At 39.2% G+C, this 23501-nt stretch overlaps 1 protein-coding gene across 1 annotated transcript in view; it reads right to left on the bottom strand.

Annotated features, from left to right (window-relative positions):
- Positions 1–23501, bottom strand: part of SORCS3 (sortilin related VPS10 domain containing receptor 3) — a 319319-nt gene that overhangs the window by 177462 nt on the left and 118356 nt on the right. Inside the window, 1 exon segment of the mRNA XM_072423933.1 lies at positions 655–828. Within this exon segment, the coding sequence (XP_072280034.1) occupies positions 655–828 (174 nt within the window).

Raw genomic sequence — 23501 nt, 5'->3', positions numbered from 1 at the left:
ATAAGTTGGATGTTAGGGATACAAATATAATTTTTTGCAAATTTTTTATAGTTAATAAAATTAGGTTACACCATTTCTTAAAGGAAATCATACAACTTTATAAGGTTATTGAAAAGCCTAGCCATAAATACTAGGACTGATGGGAACATATCACAAGTGAATCAATATTAAAAACAATTTGTTTTTCTCTAAATCAAAAAGAAAGTATTCTTTTACCCCTTTTTTTTAAATCACCTGCCAATTGTCCCAGTTAATTACAAAGTCACTGAACATACTGTCATGGCTAAGATTGATGAAGATGTCAGGAAAATGTATGAGAATATGTCTCCAGAGAAAAAAGCTTTTTACAAAAACATCTTGTGCCTAATTTCCATAATTTAAAGCTAAAATATGGTCTTTAAAAACTTTCTAAGCCACCTGATAACTTTATAAAGTACATTGCAGAGCCACCAAACATAGTATAGCAAAATTGCTTGGCTAAGCAGGGACGGTGTGGGAATATATCCCAAGTGAATAAATATTAGACGTCCCACAGTGTACAGTAAAATCAGCGTAGACAATTTCAGTCCAGGTGAGGAGCCTGCACAGCGGTGCAAAACTGAAGGGCAGGCTGACGTTCAACTTTACCAAAAAGATGTGACAAATGGCACCAACAACAGCAGTCCTTACCTTCTGATCCAAGCTGTATGCCAGCACCCAGTCCTCCTGCTTGGGGTGAAACAAGAGACTCTGTATGTAGAAACTCATTCTGTATTTTTGATACGTGGCTCCGGCATCCGAGCTGATCCAAATACTGCTCTCTACATCGGGGTCACTCAGCAGCATGATCTGAAAGACAATGGGAGGGAAGCGTGACAACCAGATAATAAGAAACGGCAGACAACATTCATCATACTCATGCTGCAATAAACAGAGTGAATCATTGAACTGAAGATCAGGTTATATTTAGAGAATAAGTGCAAATACAGAAATCTAAGACCATTCATTGGCTCCAACAGAAATACGTTTTACAACATCGACCCACCATTTCTAAATGAACCAATGCTTGAAGTCTGCAATCCTAGGATAACATCCAGGTAAAGGGCGCTTGCATGTCGATATTGTATGTGAAATTGCAGCCATTCTCAACCAGGCTTCAGTGGAGCTTTAGGGTAATTATTATTACACAGTATTTATATAGCGGAGACATAATATGCAGCGCAGTACAAAGACTATAGTCGTGTCACTAGCTGTGCCTCAAAGGAGCTCACAATCTAATGTCCCTACCATAGTCATGTCCTTAGTACATTCTAGGGTCATTTTATTGGGGAAGCCAATAAACCTAATTGCATGTTTTTGGGTTGTAGGTGGAAACCGGAGTACCCGGAGGAAACCCACGCAAATAGAGTTAGAACCTGCAAACTCCATGCAGATAGTGTCCTGGCCGAGATTCAGGTCTGGGACCCAGCGCTGCAAAGGCCAGAGTTCTAACCTGGTTCTTCCAAAAGTTTAATGGGTTTCCTTGTGGATTGGGAGATTGACCCTAAAACCAATGGTAGCTTCATTCCATTCACGTTTCAGAGCTAACACAACTTAGCTGAGCCAGTGGTATGAGACCGATGATCCTCATAGCTATCTATAAGAACAACATTCTTCCCAATGAACATCAATGTAAGGGCGTTCTTACTCCCACTAAACAAAGAGTTACAGAGGGATCTCCACCACTGACCATAATACAAGGGTGTTCTACTTCCACTAAACACCAATGCAAGAAGGCATTTCTCCACCAACCACCAATGCTAGGGAACATTTTACCACTGGCCACCAAATGCACGTAGATATTTTTTCTCTCCTGGCCACCAATACCAGGAGACATTTCTCCACTGACCAGCAATATCGGGAGACATTTCTCCATTGACCACCAATATCAGTAGACATTTCTCCAGTGTCCATCAATACCAAAAAATATTTCTCCACTGACCACTAATACCAAGAGACCACTGGTTATCAATGCAGGGATGCATTTCTCAACTGACCACTAATGCAAGGAGATGTTTCTCTATTGACCAAGAGTGTAAGAAGACATTTCTTTACTGACCACTAATACAAGGAAATAAATCTTCAGTGACCTCCTAAGTAAGGAACCATTTATCCACTGAATATGATACAAGGAGGCATTTATCCACTGTCTACCAATAAAAGGCGACATTTCTTCACCGACTGCATTATTTGTAATAATTACCCAAAAATATTTTATACTCACTATGAGAGTCAACTAATATGCTATGTTCTATATGCTTTTATTTGTACATCTATAACTTGCTGATCTTCCAGGAGCTATAGATAAAAATATAAGTAGCAGTTTTCTGAAATGTGAACATTTTTTCCAAGGTTCTTGTCGGGTGAAGGGTTGAGTAAGGCCGATGTAGTTGAACATCTTTTGTAATTTCATATTCTATAACCGTAACTGTTATGAAAGACTATTCTTCTTTCTGGCCGTAGCCCTCTCTTTGTATCTGAATGAATAAACGATGGTACGTCTCACTAATCATGAAGACACCGAGCAAGAAAAAAAAAGAAAGCAAAGCTTAGATTTGCACGGGAGACAAACCAGTACAAATATGACAAACACGGGCAAATTGCCCTCAGCCAGAATATGTTGGATTGCTGGCACTCGAAGAAGCTGCAGGAGGTTTTGTGCCGTACATAAAACACATCTGGAGACGGCTTCCTCAGAATCTGTGCACCATAAAATTGCTTTATGTTCATGAAGTTGATGTACAAAGTTGTTTTTATAGGAAACTCTATTAACCTTTTCGTCACATGACGGGCTCAGATTATTGGCAACAACCTATATTAATGAGAACAACTACGCCACAGAAGGTTGGATACCCAGCCCAGATTGTATTGACTATAAATTATTTGTGACTAGCCTAAAAAGAGAAATGCAGGGATGGGTTCTGAATAGGCGAGATATTTGTAAATTTTAGCTTCCAATCCTCCTAGACAGGGGGCAAAGTATTGAGGGAGGAGCTGAGGGTAGTATATCAACCAATGGTCACAAGTTTGATAGAAACTGTCCCAAACTCCTAGGCTTTGGAATTGCTGGGAGAACATTCATAGCTAAAGGGAACCTGGGGATGCTGCAAGCTCAGCTTACAGCTTACTGATTGATCTTCCACCATTGGAAGGAATAAGCAGGGGGCACCGAACTGCGATGGCTTATTGCACGGGACCAGATAATCATCATCTAACCATAGTGTTGCCTGCTTTAAACACATTTCTTTGTTTCCAGTAAAAATTCTAAAGCTGAACTCCAACCTCCACCAATCAGCGGTTCTTAGACAAGTTAGAACCATGATAATTTTCATAAATTAAAAACATAGTGTGATGAAGCAAAAAGAATGTTCCAGTATCACCAGCAGGTGCGTTCTGTGATCATCACATTAGCGATGGAAGTAGAATGGGCTGGAGCAGTGATGTCTGGGTATAAACTTTTCTACATTCTTTGGGCTCTATTAATAAACCAGGGAATTTGACATACATCCCACATTCCCTGGTGTGAATCAATTATTCCATTAAAAAACATGGACCTGGAAGATTCCCTAGTTTTTAAATAGAGCCTATTGTATGGCTTCCCTACGTTCCCGATTGAGATCTGCTGCACTAAAACTGCAAGAGACTGATACCACATAGAATTCTGGTACTTACCTTGTTTGCATTTAAACAATAGGCCTAATGATGCATTAATGAATTTTAGCTGCAATAATTTAAATCCTTTATAGCTACCTTGGGTTTAGCTTTCAGAATTTTTTGAATAAAACAGCACTGTTTCTGGGTAATTTAAGCCCATTCTCTTTCCTCTGAACAATGCAACCTGATAAATACTTTGGATGCAAACCGGACAGGGTCCGCAGAGACTGGAAGTCATTAAAGGGATTTTTTTTTCTTTGTGACCATCCAGTGACTTTTGCGGGTGAAAGATCGACTCATTTGTTAAAGAGTGAACTGCCAGTCTGCAATTATCAGTCTTTAGCAAATGCATCCTGCCCACCAGTGATTTAGATTAATTGCATTTCATTAAGTACCAATAAACAAACTCCGGTTGGAGAAAGTCTCCTGCCAAAATTCGGCACAGCCATTTGTAATCGCGCAAGGACCAAGAAATGTTACACCAGGGAACGTGTCGGATAAAATGTATGGCTTCTTAAAATCGAATAATTTTCTTAATATTAGATTAAATGACAGCCTTTATTAGGAGAGAAATTACATTCCAACTGCATTCTTGTAAATGGAGCAGGAAAGAATTCTACAAGATGGGCAACAAGGCAACCCCATTACAAAACGTCATACCTAGTTGCATCATCTCTGGCAGCCCATAGCGTATAGATCTATCATTTCTATATCCCTTCTTGGATGCAACAATGGGATTCAGACCAGCATTTAATCACTAAATTCTAACACAAGCTACTTGTTTCATTAAAATAATACATGGTGATTCTACCATAAATCTCTTTTTTAAGGACTTCCATGTGTAGAGTGACAAGTGTCATTTGTGTTCTTTTGTTGCCACCCCCGGTGAGATGACAATTGTTGTGCTGACACATATTGCTCAGCCGTGGTCCACCATTGTTATTTATCAGCAAGCAGGTCAAGAGCAATGATGAGCAGCTTCTGGGGCAAATTTATATTGTTACTAATTGGCTAAAAGAAATTCAGCAACATAAAATTCAAGCATTATTGAGACTTTAAAAGGTGAAAACAGTACAAACAAAAACACAGCAATTTGAATCTCCATTTTGCCCGGTATCAGGGGGTCATTTTAGTGACACAAAAAGCTTGATCCTTGTTTTATATTCGTCAAACTGGGAAATCCATTGGAGTATTGCTTTTGCTCAATTAGCACCTCTAGATGTCCTTTATACCATAACAAATCTTCACTTTCTGAGTTCAGATCCACTTTAGAAATCAAATTCACTTTTTTTTATTCTTAATGAGATTCTTTGAAGGAAAAGACAGAAAACCGTTCATTACTCAGAACCAGGGAACTGTACAACTATTGTATTTTTTTTTTTACTTTCAGATGAAATGAAGTAAATTGCATGTTTGTCACAGACACTGCAGTAAGTTTTCACGCTCCCCATTCTTCTGGTATATTAACGAACATTATCGGTCATGTCTTTCTCCTGCTGTAATGAAAACTCTCTCTGTTGTCCGCTGATTACTTGTTAGCCTCCACGGCCTTTCTGAAGACTCAGATTGAAAAGGAAGCTCTTTCCATTGATACAGAATGTTCCGATTACCGGGTTTGTAATCTAGCAGCCCCTATTATCTTCATCACAACTCAAAGTTATATCTTTAAGATATGGCAACGGTGGTCAAGACACCAAGTATGGAAAGAATTTAAAGCGACCCGAGAAGAAAAACAACCAAAAAAAGTCTAGCTGTACGTGAAGATAGTAATGTCTTACTTTTCCCTCTCCCCATCTCTAAAATGGTATTCCATTCAAGCAAAATTGTCCCTGAGAAGGGGACACTTAGGTAATGCTTGTTCTTCTGGTCATTCGGTACCCTTAGTGTCAGGGCTCTACAGGACATAATAATTTTGTGGAGGTTGGCAGGAAGAGCCAGCGAGTTGAGTGGCCCACCAAGGGGAATGACACTTCCATTAAATGTAATTTTCCAAGCAAATTTCATAGAAAATGTATTAAAGCTCCCCAAGGCTGGGGAGGATACACTTTTATCAGTGAAGCTGGGTGATCCAGCAAACCTAGAATGAATTCATTCAAAGTATATTGCTAGCAATTTTTTTGAATCCTGGACCAGATCCATTACAGGTTTGCTGGATCACACAGCTTCTCTGATGAAAGTATATTCTCTCCAGCCTTGGAGTGCTTTAATAAATCAGACCCAGATTGTGTCAAAGAGCTAAGTATTTATGGTAGACCTTGGGCTTTTTTTCCACAATACCATCACTTTAATTACAACTTGATGGAAATGGAACATTCCCCAATTTGTGTGCTAAGTCATTGGCCCTGATTATTAAAGCTATCCTAATCTGGAGAGTATACACTTTCATCAGTGAAGCTGGGGGATCCAGCAAACCTGGAATGGATCTGGTCCAGGATTTAAAACCTTTGCTAGCAAATAGCAATTTTTTTTAAAAATCTATTTCATGTTTTCTGGATGACCTAGCTTCACTTCTGAAAGTGTATTCTCTCCAGCCTTGGAGAGCTTTCATAAATCGAGCCCATTATGTCATCTCCATCTTTGGCAGCAGTAAGGAACAGCTACCACGAGCTGGGCTTTAAAATGTAATGAAAAGTATTACTAAACACTTCTAATGACCCTGCAAGCATATATTAGAAGACATCTTTACAAATAAATATTATTTATAATACAAACTGTTTACATAACTGCTTTCCACATATTAAATTTTTGCTTTTTGCAACCCAATAATGCTTCCTATCTCTAAAAAGCAAACACAAATTCCATTAAGGCTAATATGAAGCAATTCATGACATTAGTAAATACATGATTAAATAATAAAAGATTCGGAATAGATTGGAGATGTCATTTTTCATATAGTGAATATTTATCCAGCACACAATTTGTTGTTGTAGGTTGATATACTCCATACATCATATAACCTACCATAGGTAGCTAATGAAGTATGGGATACATTGTAGCATTCTAAATGCTGAGACTGCATATGGTTGTTATCGCTTCATTAACGGATGGTCTTTATATATTTAAAGGGAAGGTAGACAAAAAAACTTTCTTTTGATTTCTGGATAGACTGGTGGGAGGTTAGAACCCCCTTTCAATTTGGGTCTAGAGCAGCAGGTGAACATACATTTTACATGGGGGGCATGGGGTATGAGAAATATCTCATATAATACATATAGTGGGGGACCATAGCAAAGTCCCTCTGGGAATTCTCCAACCACTCCTGGCCTTGTGTAATGCAAGTGGAACCCCAGTTCAGATTACTTTGTCCACAGGCATGGTGATCACTCTTGGAGCACCAGAAGTCCAGTCCTTTAATGTTTATAAAGATGTATTGAAGTGAGGGCAACATGGAAGAATGGAATAACCAACAGTAGCATACCAATCTTTCCTATGAGTGGAGGGAAAAGTAAAATCCATTACAACGAAGATTACCGTGTTTCTTCTGTACCAGGTAGTGATTTAAGAGCCAGACCAGCAGATTCAAGAAGTCTTAGTTATCCACAGTGATACCTCTCTAGCTACTGAATCAACTTGGGGGAGGTTTCAGACTAATGGAGGTTCAAGTGGTTTTACCAATGATGTGCCTGACTGCAGCCAGATCAACAAAGACAAAGTCTCTTTCTCAGGTAGCTCATGGTGGCCCCAGAAGGCCAAGACCTCACGTTTGGGCTCCTGCTCCGATCTAAGGCTCATTTCAAGAAATTTCAAAATCCTTTGTAGAACTGACCAATTGGGAAAAACCATCAGTCACCAAACATGCAATCTCAGCCCATGTTATATCTTTCCTACATTTTCTGGAGGAGCCATAGGGAATACATCCTTGCAAATATAACTGGTATGTTAGGTCTGGGGAACATCTCTTCTCCATATCATATAGGGAAATAATATGCAGAGGACAGCACTGGGATTCTGATGGCAACAAACTTGAACAGGTATTTTTTATGCACTTTCTTAGCAGATATAGCAAAACGCTTCCATAAATAAATGTACCAGACTAAAAGGAAGCAAATAAGAGGTAGTTATGGCCCTTGGGGAAATGTTCAGTCATAGATGTGGTAATAATCACAAGTCACGATAAACTCCCTATAAAATGAAAATGAGTATAAGTATACACCCTTCCCATTGTGCACAGAATCAAAATATCCTTAGCAACAGAATGTTTTGTGTGTGTATGTGTGTGTTTTGCAAAATTTCCAAACTAGATCAAAGACCAGGCACAAACATCATCAGCCTTCTAGAAGGTAAAAAACACGAGCGAGTTATGAAGGGTTCGTGCGACCCCAGCCAAACTGAGCTCATTAGCTGCCTAGAATCATCCATGGCTTTCAGATTAATGGCAGCCCCAACCGGCCCTTGATTGAGAAGATAGAGAGCAGACAAAGTTGTTAAATATTGCAGAGCAGAACTTCCAAAGCCACAAAGTATATTCAGCTGCATAAATTTAAATTTAGCTAACAGTTCCTTGGAGACGTCTCTGTGTTCATACGCTGCTTGCAAACTATTTCTGGGAAAGGGAAAAAGGAAAAAAAAGATTTTTTTCTTGGTGGAATATGTTTAATAACCTTTTTCTCAGCACGGTTGATCTCTCTAAGCCATCAAACACTAATACCACGAGATCTCGGATCAAGCCATCGCTATTAAGATGGAAAGAATGCGCATCTGTATTCATGGCGGCATAGATGGAACTGATATATATTTGTTTTTTACAGACGTGACTTTAGGATTATGTCTCGTAAAAGGTTACCAGACAAAAAATGGGAAGAACGAAAGAGAATGAGGATGTGCCGCTACCGTCCAATTTGTTTTGTTTTTTCTATCGTCTACTGGTTTATAGAGAATGATGTAGGTTAACCAGAGACAGGGGAAATCTAAAAAACTCCACTGGGATGTAACAAATAAAAAAGTAGACTAATATACCCACAACTACTACAACATTGTCCAAGTACCTGTCCACCAAAAGAACAGCAATACCTTAAAAACACACAGTAGTAAAAATAAAAATTGTGTGGTATTTAATCCAGAAGCAGACCACCATTGGATTGTGGAGTGGTGAATCTGCAAGGACAGAGCCAGGGAGGAGGTAAGCTTTAATAGGTGATTTTTTTAATTCATTTTTTATTTATTATTTTTTTTATGCCTTTGATGCTACGTCAAAAAAAAAGAAAAATTATAAACTTGAGCTTTAAGTCCTCCAACTTTTTGGTGCCATGGAATGCAATTATTATTAAGTAGTCAAAATTCAGTTGAAGTGCACCAAAATCATATATCTCAATTATCCCAGCATGACCTCTTCTTCCTTTTGAAATCTCTAAATGGGCTCTTTCTAACCTCTACCCAGGTAACCTGAAGCTAAAGAGCAATGCAAAGATTAGAGCCGAGCCTTCACCCAAGGGTCTTCAAAAAAAACAAATCATCTTTCAGTGTAGCTCTTCCGAAAAATCGGAAAAAAACCTACAAAGAGAATCGAAACGAGGCCAAGGCAATACATTTCAAATATATTTTGCACTTCAAAGAAAAATTATCGGCAAACGTTAAACTTTGAAAATATTTTTATCTTCAATGGAAGAACGCAATCCGCAAAGAGCGTGGAGATGTGTGCTGTGTCCGAGACGGTCTTAGACAGAATAAGAGGAACTTTCTGTCTTGGAACACCGTACAAAAATTAGAGAATCCATTAAAACAGCCCAATTCAAAACCAATGAACTGTGATTGAATGACTTAATACCTTATTTCATGCTTCATCACAATGATTAACATATTTTTCATCAAGAGAAGTCTACAGAAAAAAAATTGGAGCTTTCATGGTCAGAAAGTATGATAAAGGGTACTATTAACTCTACATTGGCTATAAGCTCAGGTATATTTTTTACAATAAGCTAAGGGTTAAAGGGACGCTGCAAAAATTTGACTTGTGATTACCCCTAAAGCTAAACTCTGTTCCTCCCTTTCCATTACCACTCATTTGCAAAAACAAGGTCATGTGACCCCTTTGTGGCACCTGTTCCAAAATGGAAGACCAGGGATCTGGTGAGCCAGCCTGGACCTAGCACTGTCTAGTCTTCCTGCCATCCAGCATAGTGATGTCCTCACAATACTGGAGTCTTCAAGCTGAACTAAAGTCTGCTTTTAAAAATTTCTGATCAGGAAGGTCATTTAACATTCATTTACAAATAAATAGAAAATATGTCTACATTTTGGGAATAAAATTTGTAAAATTCTTCAGAATCAATATAAAAGACAACAATTAAGTAGTTTGGGATGTTTATTAAGGGTACAATGACCTTCAAATGGGTACTGAGGTTTATGGAAAGTATATATAGGTACTTTGGGTGGTCTCCAGGGGTACAATGATCTTTAAATGGGTCCTGGGGTGTATGTAAGATAAATGTAGGTGGTTTTGGTGGTTTTTAGGGGTACAATGATCTTTAAATGGGTCCTGGGGTACATGGAAGGTAAATGTAGGTGTTTTGATGGTTTCTGGGGTACAATGATCTTTAAATGGGTCCTGAGGTATATGAAAGTGTCTTTCAGCTGTCCAAATCCTAACTGAACACACTGTGAATCCCAAATGCCCTGCCAGGCTAATCACAATTTAAATGTACAATGATTTTAGGATGGAGGATGGTTTTGGTATGTGGGTCCTCCCATATGCAACCTACATCAACATGGGCATTCATAATGCCCTGTCTGAGATTCGAACATGGGACCCTATTGGCAACCCCTCAATGTAGGAGTTTTTTACTTTGCATTTTTGCTTTAAATTTTTGGAAAATAAAGATTTCATTAACACTTAATAAGTTCTGTTTTCAAAAGCCATAGTGATAAAATATAATTTACATGGCAACCCAGCAAGGCAATACTGCTTTCCACTTAGTCGTGGATTTTTAACCCAACCCTTGCACCTCCCCAGTTTGCTCATCATCTTATGAGCTCTCTAAAAATAAAATACATTATACAATTCTAATTAGTGAATTTTTCATTACTCTCCCAGTTTATACTTATACCTATTAATATGTGATCATTAAAAAATGCAAATTAAAGTTGTGTTTAAAAATAAATAAGATCTTAACATTTTGTTTAATTTTTCCATTATTATTGGGAGATACAATTACACTAATTACCATGTACAGTTTACATACTCATTAGCCAGTGCTGTTTAATTTCAGTGCTGGGATTTAGGATTAATTATCACCTTCACCAGGCAAATTTCTCCACATTTAGATGGAGTTATTAAACTGTTGCTGAGCTGGTTGAATTGCCTGGCGTTTCCAGTTGTGCGGAGAGTGATTTGGATTTACCAAGGGGTCTGTGACAAATACTCTGAATCATTCCGGTGCAAAATAAGTCACACGTGAGTTATGAGCAGATAATAAATGGTTGCTGCTCTATATGGGACACGTTTGGTCCAACTTGTGTGCAGTGTTCTATATTCATGCTCAAGTATTCGCATACACCTGCTGTGACACTTTAATAAGTAAAAGCTTGTCTAGTACAAAGAAGTTAAAAAACTTGATTATGTTCATTTAAAAGTCAATGTTTATTTCTCTAATACAACCTTTCTTGACCATTATAACATGGGGGAACCCCTGAAATAAAGTTCAGTTTTTCAGGGAACCCCTTTCATAATTATTATAATATATATTGGGTCATTGAGAAGAATGTCCCCTACATTGCTGGCCAGTGGAAAAAAAACGTATATTTCACCCTTATATATGGCCAAAAAGATCATTGGTGTCAGCCAACCTGACCAGAGTAGTACATGTTCCATGGGTTCCACAGAACTATGGTTGAGAAACACAACAACATGCCAATGATTTACCTAAATAAAACCCTTAGTGTTCCTTAAGAACCTTATAATAAACATCATTACGTTTTTGTGCTTTTGTGCTCAATGTAATTTTCACAGATTATGGCTGGCGAGAGGGGCCATGTTCCCTTATATAGACCTCCCTAGGTATCACCCACATGTGATAATGAGCTGCCATGAAGGAAATGATATTTGGAGAATAAAAGGGATGCCCCGGGACAGTCAAGATAGGGAGAGAGGAGCTGAACAATGTTGGATGTCCACTAGGAATTGAAGCCGGAAATATCTGACTTGCTGCAGATTCTAATTTACATTCTTAGAAACTCAGTTTAGTGAAATTACAGTTTGAAGTTTAAGTCCAAGAGAAGAACCCGTACAACTGTGCAAGGTTAAAAAAAAGGCGAGAGGTCAGGAAGCCTATGCCAAAAGAAATCCAATGCTTTCCAATGATGACCTTTGCTTACATACAGTAGCCTCACAGTAACTGAATTCCATTAGGCTTATTGAAATACATAATACAAACTGCATCCTCAAACCCTAAACTAGCATAAGCAAGGCAAAAATATAAAAAAAAAAAAACTCTTCAAAAACAAAAGTTTTCTTAGTAGTAACACAGATTGAGGAATGGCATATGTCACAACCCTTCATCCATAGAATCCTCTACCTATGACTTTTGCAGAAGAAGGTTCAAATAAACTCTAACATGATTCAGTTTCCTCTCACTTCCCGAAAATATGCAGTATATATTCTCTCAAAATCATCTTAGACTAGCATCACATCCTCAGCTGTCAAATTCCTTGCTACAAAATGTTTGATGTCCGATAGTAGTGGTAGTTGTGTTCAAATCCCAAGCCATCTGTTAGGAGACAATTATCTGGCCAGTGATCCCGTAGTGTTGGCTGTCGCAGGACAACACACCCCGCTTTTTGTCTTTGTCGGCACCGCTTACAGCAGCAGGGAAGATCGGGCACATAGCTGCCAGTCCTCTGCTCTGCAGCCTTTGGCATCCCCGGCTTGCCTTTGGATGTGAATGGTCCCACTGCATCCCCTGGTCCGAGCTGAAGGGGATTGTGCTGAGTCTAATGAGCGGAGTAGTTCCTGATTTCAGTCCTGCGCTTCCATTGGCTGATGGGCTCTAACTGATCTATGCTTGTTGTAGCGTTTAGCTGGGCTAATCTGTGCTGCAGATCCGTTTGCCTGTGACCCTGACTATGCTTGTGCCTACTTCCTCTGTACCTTGTCTGGTGGACTCATCACCCCTGTATAACCTTGACTTTATATTGTGGATTTGCCACGTAGTATTTGTAATCTGCGAGCGCCTGGTCCTCTGTCGACTCATCCCGAGACGCCATCCCTTGCACATAAAGTCCTGAGGGCAACCGTGTGCTGGGAGATGCAACCAGTCTCTCAAGGCTGAGCGGAGGCTTACTTAAGGTGAAGACTGGGGGTTGGGGGACTGGTGTCTGGTGAGTACTGAGGGCTGACCAGGGCCTTACACCAACATTCTCATTTCACTTTGCAAACCCTCAAAATATTTTTTCCTTCTGCTTGTAAAAAGTGTGCAACATGGTTGTAGCATAAAAAATATTATTTATTAGGAAAAAAAATGAGGAGGAAACGGAAAAACAACTGAAGCCTAAATGAGATTTTTGGAGAAAAAAGTGAAAGGCAGAGCAGGGGGCCACAACAAAGCAAATAATGAGAAACAGTTTGAGACCTGAGAATGAGAGGCGCTCGTGAGCTTTTTCCCAGCAGTCTCTTTTAGGCTAAAATTTGCTTTTTATTGTAACCAATCAAAGGTGAGGCTTTAAAGACGCAGACGGCATTCAGCAACTTGCTGGAATAGAAGGTGATTGCCTGCCATTCATACACCCCGCACACTGCTGCCACTATTTGAAGTGTTTTTTTAGCAGATAAATATATGACTTGAAGCTTCTTGGTGATCAACAGACCAAAATGACTCATAAAAGGGAGAGAAAAAGTGGAGATTTCAATTGCTGGAAATGTTGAGGAGCCTTTGGGGACCATTTATGAAGCATTGGTAAGCTGATCAACACTTGTTTTCTTTTTAAAAAAAAATGATTGCAGCAGTTATATTGCCAAATTTAATGAGCGACAAGGTTTTTGATGCCGACCATGCTTTGATCACCATATTGTATTTGAATTGGCAATCAGGAATGTCATTCTTCAAAACGGCAAAACTGTCCACCATACTTAAGTGGCATGTGTGGCCCATTCAGTTCATATGTGGCCACTAAACTAAAATAAGGGTCTTGGAAACAAAAAACATTGATCTCTATTGTGAACTCTATCTGGCAATCTTTAAAAATGTGATCATAACAATTGGGCGTTATATTTATGGAAAACAGTAAAATGGCAATTATGCCAGCAAATCTTAACAGGGCACTCTAGTGATCAAATTGCTTGCAAGTTTTATACATTTCCAGGGGCATTTTATCATACAAAAAATGTTTGGCAAAAAGTTAGCCAAAACATTAGTAGAATAGAGTCTTGGCTTTAAGTGTTGGGGTCAAGTTAAGTTTCAGGATTGGGGTTGGAGTTAAATAGTTGCTGTCATTAGATCATTTACTTCCAATAATAATGTATGCAAATTATTTGTACTTTATAAAAATTTTAACCATTGTATAGACATCTAATAGCCCAAATATTGCTGCTAGGTGCCGCCATATTGGATGGGATGTCAGCAGCCCCAGTAAACTCAAAGAAGCCACTTAGGTGACACTATATTATTCCTCTTTGCTATTTCTCTGCAGCTACATAATACTTTAGAATAAGATTGGGCCAGCAAGGACAGTAATTACTCACAGAGAGGAGAAGGCTATGAGTTGCAAGAAAGGAGGGAGCTATGCTAGGGAATTGACTTCCATGAAGTAGTAAAATTTAATTTGGAGGCACAGTGTATAAAAAAATGATTCATGGTAACGCTGCATCTGATATAATTGAATTTGCAGTGCTTGTTCCATTTTCTTTTAGGTTGGTGTCAGGATCCCTTTAAATAATAAAGGACCCTGTCATTGACCAGAAATTGACAATAATAATAACCAAGTACCTGTAGAGATTTCCAGCGTCCCCCACAGTGCTCAGTGCTTCCTCTCGCCAGGTTGCCTTGACTGCCTTTAAACACCATGTGAAGCACAGCAACTCAATACCAGTTGGGTTCCCTGTTGTACACCCCCGCTGCCATTTTCAAGGTTCTGCACACTTTAATAAACTCAACAAAGTTTAGTAGAGAAAAATAAATTCTAGTAAGTTTGCCTCTAGCCAACACACCGGCTTACACTGCTAATTCTTACAGTGAGAACTTTCTGAATGTTGTTACGAGCCTCTCGGCCATTGAGAATAAGCTGCAAAGTTTTCAAATTGGCATATTGCAGGTTCCACCTTCAGGTTGTCAACGAAACCCAAAAATTTGATGTAACTGTTTGCCCAGGCACTAAATGTCCAAGAAAAGCCCCCAAGGATTCAATTTGACAAATAGTTTAGTATTTGTGAAAACCCATATATTCGATTTACCATTGCATAGTTTTAATTGAACACTTGCATAAGGCCCAGGTGCCAGTGCCAGTCCTTCAATCTAACTATGAACTTTTTGCCTATAGCAAGTCTCCGCTCAGCCTCGAAGGCTGGTTCAACCATCCAAGCACATGGTTGCCTCAAGACTTCTGTGCTAAAAAGGATGGCGTCTTGTGAACAACCAACAGAGGGCCAGGAGCCTACAAATAGTATAGTACAGAAGATTATGAGCAAGTCCAGAAACTGTCACGGATAACAGGGAGAGGAGGGAAACAAAAAGGTAAATACAAGGGACTAGGCCTCCAATGACTAGGGAAAAGGGAATGGTTACCCCTTACAGACACCCTAACCTAGCCCTGACTCCTGACAGTATGAATAGACCCTGATGGTGGGAATATTCATACACAGGAACCTAGTCCCTACCAGCCCTGTATAGCCCTAGGAGTACTTGAGACATCTGGTTCCTTCCCTGATGAAAGAACCAGTGTCTCCCTGAGGCCTAGTAACAACCAAAGAACAACAAAACACCAAAAGTAGTTCAACTTATCTTAATAACAAAAAAAGAAGCAGGAACTCTGGAGAGGGCAACACACCAGATCTTCACATCCCAGAAGTGAATATCAACCGCAGAGCATGAAGTGTGAGGCCAGACTAAATGGAGGAGCAGTAATGACCACCAGCTGCAGCTGATACAAGGGGAGTGCTCATTACAAACAACAACACAGCAACAAGTAAAAACAAAGAGACTGTCAGGTAACCTCACATGCAGCTTGTCTGACAGATCTTCTAACCTTAGTCACGGAAGGCACAGTGACAAAAACAGAGCCAGATGTCATACACAGGTAATCAGTCTGGAAAACAAGGCATCCAAGGGTAAAGACAAAAAAAGTCGGGTCACAGGCAACGGTCAGTCCAGGCTGCAAATATTCTCAGGTCCAGAAAACAAGCAGAGTCAGTAACAGGTATTCCAACATAATATTATGTGTACACCAAAAAGGTCATAAAAAATTAGCCCCTCTACGGGTACACTAAGAAGGTCATGAAGAATGAGCCCTTCTATGGGTACACCAAAAAGGTCTTTAAGAATGAGCCTCTCCATGGAAATACCAAGAAGATCATCAAAAACGAGCCTCTCAATGGAAACACCAAGAAGGTCATCAAGATCGAGCTCCTCTATGAGTACACTAAAAAGGTCATCAACAATGAGTACCTCAATGGGTAAACCAAGAAGATCATCAAGAACAGACCCCTCAATGGAAAAACCAAAAAGGCCATTAAGAACGAGCCCCCCGAATAGTACACCATTAATATTAAGCAAGTCCAAAAATCCATGTAAAATCTTTTAAAAAATAAATTTTGTGGAGTAGAGTAGGTTGCAGGATTAATAGTATAGGGCTTCACCTTGTTAACCGGGACCTGACTTGCTACCTAGGCACAAATTTCCCTTGAGGATGTCCAGCCCCAGGGATGATGGGACCATAGCTGCTGTCATACACACAATATTTCTCATTATACCTGTAGAATGAATAGATCTGTAGTATCAGCATAGGAAAGAGTTATTACACAACAAGGCATAATAAGTCAAGTAGAAGTTGACCCCGTGTGTATCAGACACTGCTGGGTACGTGATAATGAGGAAGGTTTTGAAGGTGGAGCTTGAAGTACTTTCTGCTGCTCACAATAGCTCATCTGTAGAATTCCTTTACAGATACTTGAAAGGTGCGGATTTCTCAGGTTCGGTGTATGAAGCATTAGTAGTAGAGAATCTTCTAATTGGCCGGGACTTGAGGTACCCAGCCAACAGAAGTGAGTTTAGTCCCCGTACACAGCGCTTTGTAAATGCCGAAGGCATGCCATTTGGACTTCATAACTGCTGTAGCTTTGATGTTCCAGGAGTTAAAAATAACAACTGACCCTTTCTGTGCTTTTTTTTTCAGTTTGCAATGATATTGTAAAGGAAATCACATTTCATTCCCAACAAGCACATTTGGAAATATTAGTGAAATGATTATGTAATAAAAAATGTTGATGCCACTGCTGCATTTTTCTTAAATAGATTTAAATGGTTTCCCCCAAAATTGATGTTTTTTACAGCTTCTGGTTGCCTGGGATTGATATTATGTGCGAATGAAAGTGCAATGCATTTATCCACATCTATAAAAAAGTTAAAGCCAATATTATGTTGATGCATTACAGGTGCATGAAGCTTGCAGGTTGCAGGCTTCATTCATACAGAAACCGCCATCATTGCTCTTGGATACAGAGCTGTGTCTGTCTGTCTAACTGATTATTTAGCTTCTTCAATTAAACTACAAAAGCCACTTTCACTATGTAATTTGTGGGATTAGCAGGCCCAGAGCCCCATATACAGCCCCCCACCATCACCACCACATGTCTCTGTGCTTGTTTTAGCATGGCTTGAATGAATGTAATCATGAATGTAATCACTTATAGTAATGTCTGCTCTTCTTCCATCGCCAAAGTTCAGTTTTTCTAATTCAGCTATTGTATTTTACTTCCTTACCAAAAAATGGTGGACTTTTTATGTGCCAGTTACCCATTCAGTCCTCCATGATGGTCAACTGAGCAGCTTCCAAATGTACCTGGAAATGCAGCAGGGATAGTTTTAAATGAAATAGGGAAACATTCCAGATCATTGCACCCCTGCCTTTATGTCAACAGGGGCCCTGCAAAAATTGGGGGGATCTGGATTATTGCCCAGTTTGCCCCACCCTAAAACCAGCCCAGAAATGGAGAACACCACATACTGGTATAACACAATTTGTGCATTTTGTGCTATATTTCCTGCAGAAGGCAAAAAAATCCCTTCCAGTAATTATTCCTCTCACTAACAAATCAATTAGTACATGGATGTAACACTTCTTCTCGCCACTGAATCACAGTTAATCCAGCAAGCACTAATGAGCATTCAGAAAAAGTGTTAAACTAATAGGGGGGCATGTCAAAACGAGGGAGACAAGCAAAAAGACTTGCAACATTGCCCGTCACACGGACCGCTCCTCACGCCCCTGTAATTAATGACCAAATTAAACATTCATTATAGCTGATTGCAAAAAAAAAAAAATGAAACGCATTGGCTGTGCGGTTGGATACGCCGCTTGGTGGGAGTAGAATGAGTGATACCGGAAGGTGTCAACACAAAACCTTCCAAGAAATATCAAAGCCAACATGTGCTTTGATTGTAAGTCATAACGACAATTTGCTGCGTGGGATCCGTCGTTTTATTTTGAAGGTGTTATGTGAATACAGAAAAATAATTCCTACAATCCTGCACTTTACTCTGCGTGCGTACAACCAACCAGTGGATTGACAAGAATCTGGAAAAAGAATGACAGCTATGTTAGGTCGTGTTAAAAATGAAGGTAAAACGATCAACTAATGTGAATCCATTTGTATGTTTCCTACTAATAACACTGGGGAACACAATTTTTGTTGAGTTAGATCTTACATTTGTTTTTTACTAATTTTTGGGTGCTGAATCTAGAAATGACCCCAGTTTTTTGCTATCACATCCAGGTTTTACAATATAGGGTACTCTCCATTTTTGTTAAAAAACATACAAGTTTTACATACAATGAAAAAATAATGAAATAATAACTTGAATGTACTATTTATTTACATTTGTTTTGTTCATACAAAGGATTAATTGTTATTCTGACATTTTTTTACAGTAAAACAATTGAAAATTATTCAGGTAAGTGTTTAAGGTAAAAAATTATGCTTATAGGTTTTCCTGGAGTGTTCATTGTTAGGACAATCCCGCCGGATGTTCCAACAATAGTTGGACAATACCATCTTTCCATGACCTTCAGACCTTGGGGGAATCATTCACCTTGCTCATCACTGACGGCACTAAGGATTTCCGGGAAGTTAGAAAGATGGCTATGCAGAAAATGCACCTTGATGCTAATACTGCAACAAAGCATTTTGGAGCTCTCCAAGAGTTTCTGGACAACTTATGTGTAATTATTTGCTTGTGTGTTTCCAACGAAGTCCTTTACAATGGCTTTGAATGATAATCAAGCATTCTTTTCCACTTCTGACATTGTCCTGATGAAATGTTCATCTTTGATGAGCTGCCAAATCTGTGGACCATCAAACACCACCCCACTGACCCTTTTTTCGAGGGACCCTATCCTTACATCTCGCTGTCCCTGATTTGGAAGGACTGGCCATCCTCAATCCTCCTTATAATTTCAGATTGGGAAGAACTGTTCCTTTTCATACTTCCCAACTGCTTCTGATTGTACGGACTGTTGCTTTTCATACCACCCCACTGTCCTTAATTTGGAGGGACTGTCCTTCTTTATAATCCCTACTTTTCCTGATTTACAAGTAGAAGAAACTGAAGGCCCTGACCTCTGACATTTAAGGAGTAGATACCTAATGTTCTGGAGAAGAGTCTATACAAATGATCTTCCTTATTCTAGCCATATACCATGCATTATTTTTGATTGATGAAACAATTGATGTTCAATTGATAAATGAGTGAGAAGGAATTTTTTGTTGAACATTCAACAAACTTAATTGCAGAAATTGTTTCCACCTTGGATTAGATATATAAGTGAATTTAAATGGTGGACGGTACAACAAATTTGTAGTCAATGGCGATGGATTGATCTGGATGTCAATTATAGAGTTTGAAAATGGCAGATACAGAGGTAATCATGTGTGTCTAGCATAAGAGTTGAATTTCCAAGTAATCCTAAAGCCAAGCAAACAATATAGAGAAATCAAATCTATTTTTATAAGCTTAGAGAAAAAGAGAGAAATGTGGCAAGATCAGGCAAAGACCTGGGAAGACCATCGGCCACAGCGCAGATAGCAGAAAGGAACCCTAAAGCAAGGACAAGTCTAAGATAAACCAAAAGATGAGAAAGACATCTCAATGTCAGCACAATGCCCCAGGGTGACAAATAGAACTTTTGCTAGTCCCAACTCCACTGCAGGGCATAGCCGTGATGTAGGGGTTGGTGGAAGGAAGCACGGGGTTCAGAAAGGTGGGGAACCAAAGCAGTCAACACACCTTAAAGTGCATAAAATTCCAGTTATTCCTCAGAAAACTCAGCTTTTTAGTTATTAAGGATCAGCAGCCTGTGCAGCAGGACATGTGAATATTTTTATCTCTCTCTAAGATACACAACTGAGCAGCAGAGTTACTTTAAATGTGGGCGATGACGAGACCTGATTTAAAGCTGTAAAATTTCATAGTCAGGTTTAAAAATTGGGACTTTGCTCTACAGTTTAAAGATCTGACTGCTGGATGACTGCGGTGCAATGATGTCAATAAAAAAGCAGAACAATATGGCATCAGGAGAGACAAACCAGGAACTAAATATTCACTTGTACTGGAGACCCCTGCATCAGCCAAGGACATATTTGTGTTGTAGATATCTATAGAAAGAGAGATTGTGGGATCTTTAGATGATCTAATGAAGCCACAGCAGCCATGATTAAGGGTTCCTTTAAAGTTTACTGCTCTTTACCAGCTCAGGAAAAAACAATAGGTTCAATTGACGTCTGCTCTCCATAAATGCCCAGACTTACCCTACCAAGTTTCTCTGCTGAATTTACAACGACAAAGTGAAGAAACGTTGTGAAAGCTATACGTTAAAGCTAGGAGCTTCACCAGAGCTGAGGACTGTTTAGCTATCCATTTGTGACACCAATATCAGTATGGCTAATTAGTGCACCAATATGGCTAATTGACAAGCAACCATGCCAGGAGGAGTGGGTGACATACTCCCATATTCTCCAACATATTACGTTTTTTATGTCCTTTCCTCCCACTTATCCAAAATGTGGATGAGTTTAGGAAACTATTTGCTTCTGCTCCTGCTACCAATAAAGGAAACCTGTTTTACCAATGATAGGACAAAGTACATGTCCCTTTTCAAGAATCCTGAAATCCAAACCCAGTTCCAGAACAATGTTGCTATGAAAGCCACCACAGAAATGAGGAGAACCCCATTGAGAACATCCATACATACCAAATGGCGGAAGGAACTCAGGAGCCATCAACTTGGGGCTGTTCTTGTAAACCTGAGCCATGCCCAGACTACTAACACAATTCTTGAAGTGCTAATTCAAAGACCATCATGTTTATTTAGGATTGTGTCCCAAATATATCAACACCTTGATGTCTTCACATCAACAGAAATGTAATATTAGTCGGAGCAAAATGCAGCAGAATGTTAGCTGTGAACTTGAAATACGTGTGCCTATCGTCAATAAACCTTTATTATATAATCTATTAATCCATCATATAACCCTTTTTGGAAAACCTTGTAACAGCCAAGGCAGATACTCAAACAAGTAGCATAACCTCAGAGATTTCCATTAATAGGGCACATAAGGAACCAGTGCATTTGTCAGTTACTCTCCACCATCTACCAAAAACAGAATTAAAAATACGTTATGTTCATAGAGTCTTTGTATTTGTAAAAAGTACTCCTTGAACCACCCAATGTATCATAATACCCCTCATTCATATTGTAAAATAGAGTTCCTCCAGTGGTTGCTGGGGGTTCTTTGAGCAATGAGCAGTTTGTTCCTGTTGATGTTTTTGGTTATCTGTAAGAATGACATTCTTCCCAATGGCCAGCAAGAAGGCATTGTCCTCAATAATCATTATGTACTATGATCTATGTATATAGCAAAAACTGAAAGGGTTCCATAAAGACCTGAAAATTATTTCAAGGGTCCCTCCATGTTAAAATGATTGAGAAACACTGAGGTAAACAGTTAAGGTACATCCATAAATTTTAATTACAAAATTGCCCACTTCATCCACCAGCAGAACATTTCATCATCCTCAGCTAAGCATATTTTATTTACACCAATGCTTTAATCCAATAAGAATGACTAAATCGATAAGAAAACTAATTGATTTTCTGCCCTGGTAAATAATTTATGGGTTTCTTTTTAACAATAAATGAGGGAGTAATTTTAATCTAACTGGCTGGACATGTCTCAGGCCTCTCGATCAACGTCAAGTCTTGTCATCTGCGGTCAGCACTGGATTCCATACCTGAAGGACCTCACTGCCAAGCTGCTTGTGGCCCCGTTCCTTCTATAATTTCCCCAGCAGGCAAACACCATGTTGCTCATATTTCTTCTCCTCGGTTTCATTAACCAGAACATACCTGCGCATTTGTTAGCAGTGTATACATTTAAATGCTAATGGAGCGTCGCGACAAGGAGAAGCTGCCATAAACTTTTCATTTTTTCCCTTTTTTTCCTCAGCTTTTCATTCTTTATGTTAGACATTTCCTGAGTTGAATAACATCCAGGAACTTGTTTTTCTAATTAGTTATAAATATCTGCCCCGAGGGAAAGTGGTACATCTAATTTCCCGTCTTCCTTCTAGTGTTCAAATAATTTTCAGAATTAATGTCACAACTCCTACACCTGCATTTATGACTGAAATATATTTTCTCCTTTCAGGCAAAAAATAAAATGTACCTCATAAGCCACGGTCTCATTGATCCAGAACCCAGAGGTGAAAAATACTAAGAGTCCTCCAAGGAGGACAGAGATTGGTAACCACCAGAAAGTCTTGAAGGACAACTTTACTCAAACTAGTCCTTTAGCTTTGGGTGGAGAATGACTGGGGCAACCTAAGGCTATCTCTGAATGGCCATTGTGAAGAACCTAATGTTCCTTCTCATTATTCTTCCCATAGATCCTACAATTGTTTTTTGAGGGCATGTCAGTAGCCAACACAGTGGGACATTAGGCCAAAAATTAGTTTTATTTATAGAATTGGTAATTGCACTCCTGAACCTAGTTCCTGCGCTCTCCACCACACTTAAATAATAATCTTGGTGTGATTATCCCTAACCATGCAACCTCAGTAAATAAAGAACCCCCTGCCCCATGTAACATAGAGCAGAAGAGGGGTATTAAAGCTTAGGATGATAAAGCTGCCCTTCCGTAGATGTAGTATCATGAATTTTATCACCCTAGGACTGGAAATGGGCTACTTTAAATACTCTTACATAAAGGGGTACCACATCTAAAGAATTTAACTTTAAGGTGCAATAATGAAGCATCAATACCTTACAGGTATACTTGTATATGGTGTTAGTTGTAATTACTCACTGCCTGGTCAATGCAATGGAATGTCAGGTTGGAAGGTACAAATGAAGCTTGACCTAATGCTGAATCAAGGTACTCATTGAGCCTCCATTGGAACCTAAAAGAATAACATCCAGACACTCCTAGAGCTCTATTTATAAAATAATGAGTCTGATCCTCACCAAAAGTTCTCTGCTGGAGAATCAATCAGTGCAATTGAAAACACATGACCCTTGAGCTTCTCAACCAGAGAATGATAGGGTGAAGGTCAGTTTGACTACAAAAAAATTGACCCCCTGCCCTGATAGGAAGAAAATACAAGTAAATAACCACAAATCATGTAATTTCT

The sequence above is a fragment of the Pyxicephalus adspersus genome, chromosome 10 (assembly GCF_032062135.1).
Source record: "Pyxicephalus adspersus chromosome 10, UCB_Pads_2.0, whole genome shotgun sequence".
Classification (NCBI taxonomy): Eukaryota; Metazoa; Chordata; class Amphibia; order Anura; family Pyxicephalidae; genus Pyxicephalus; species Pyxicephalus adspersus.
The sequence above is the reverse complement of the archived record's forward strand: the minus strand, read 5'-3'. Positions and strand labels throughout refer to the sequence as shown.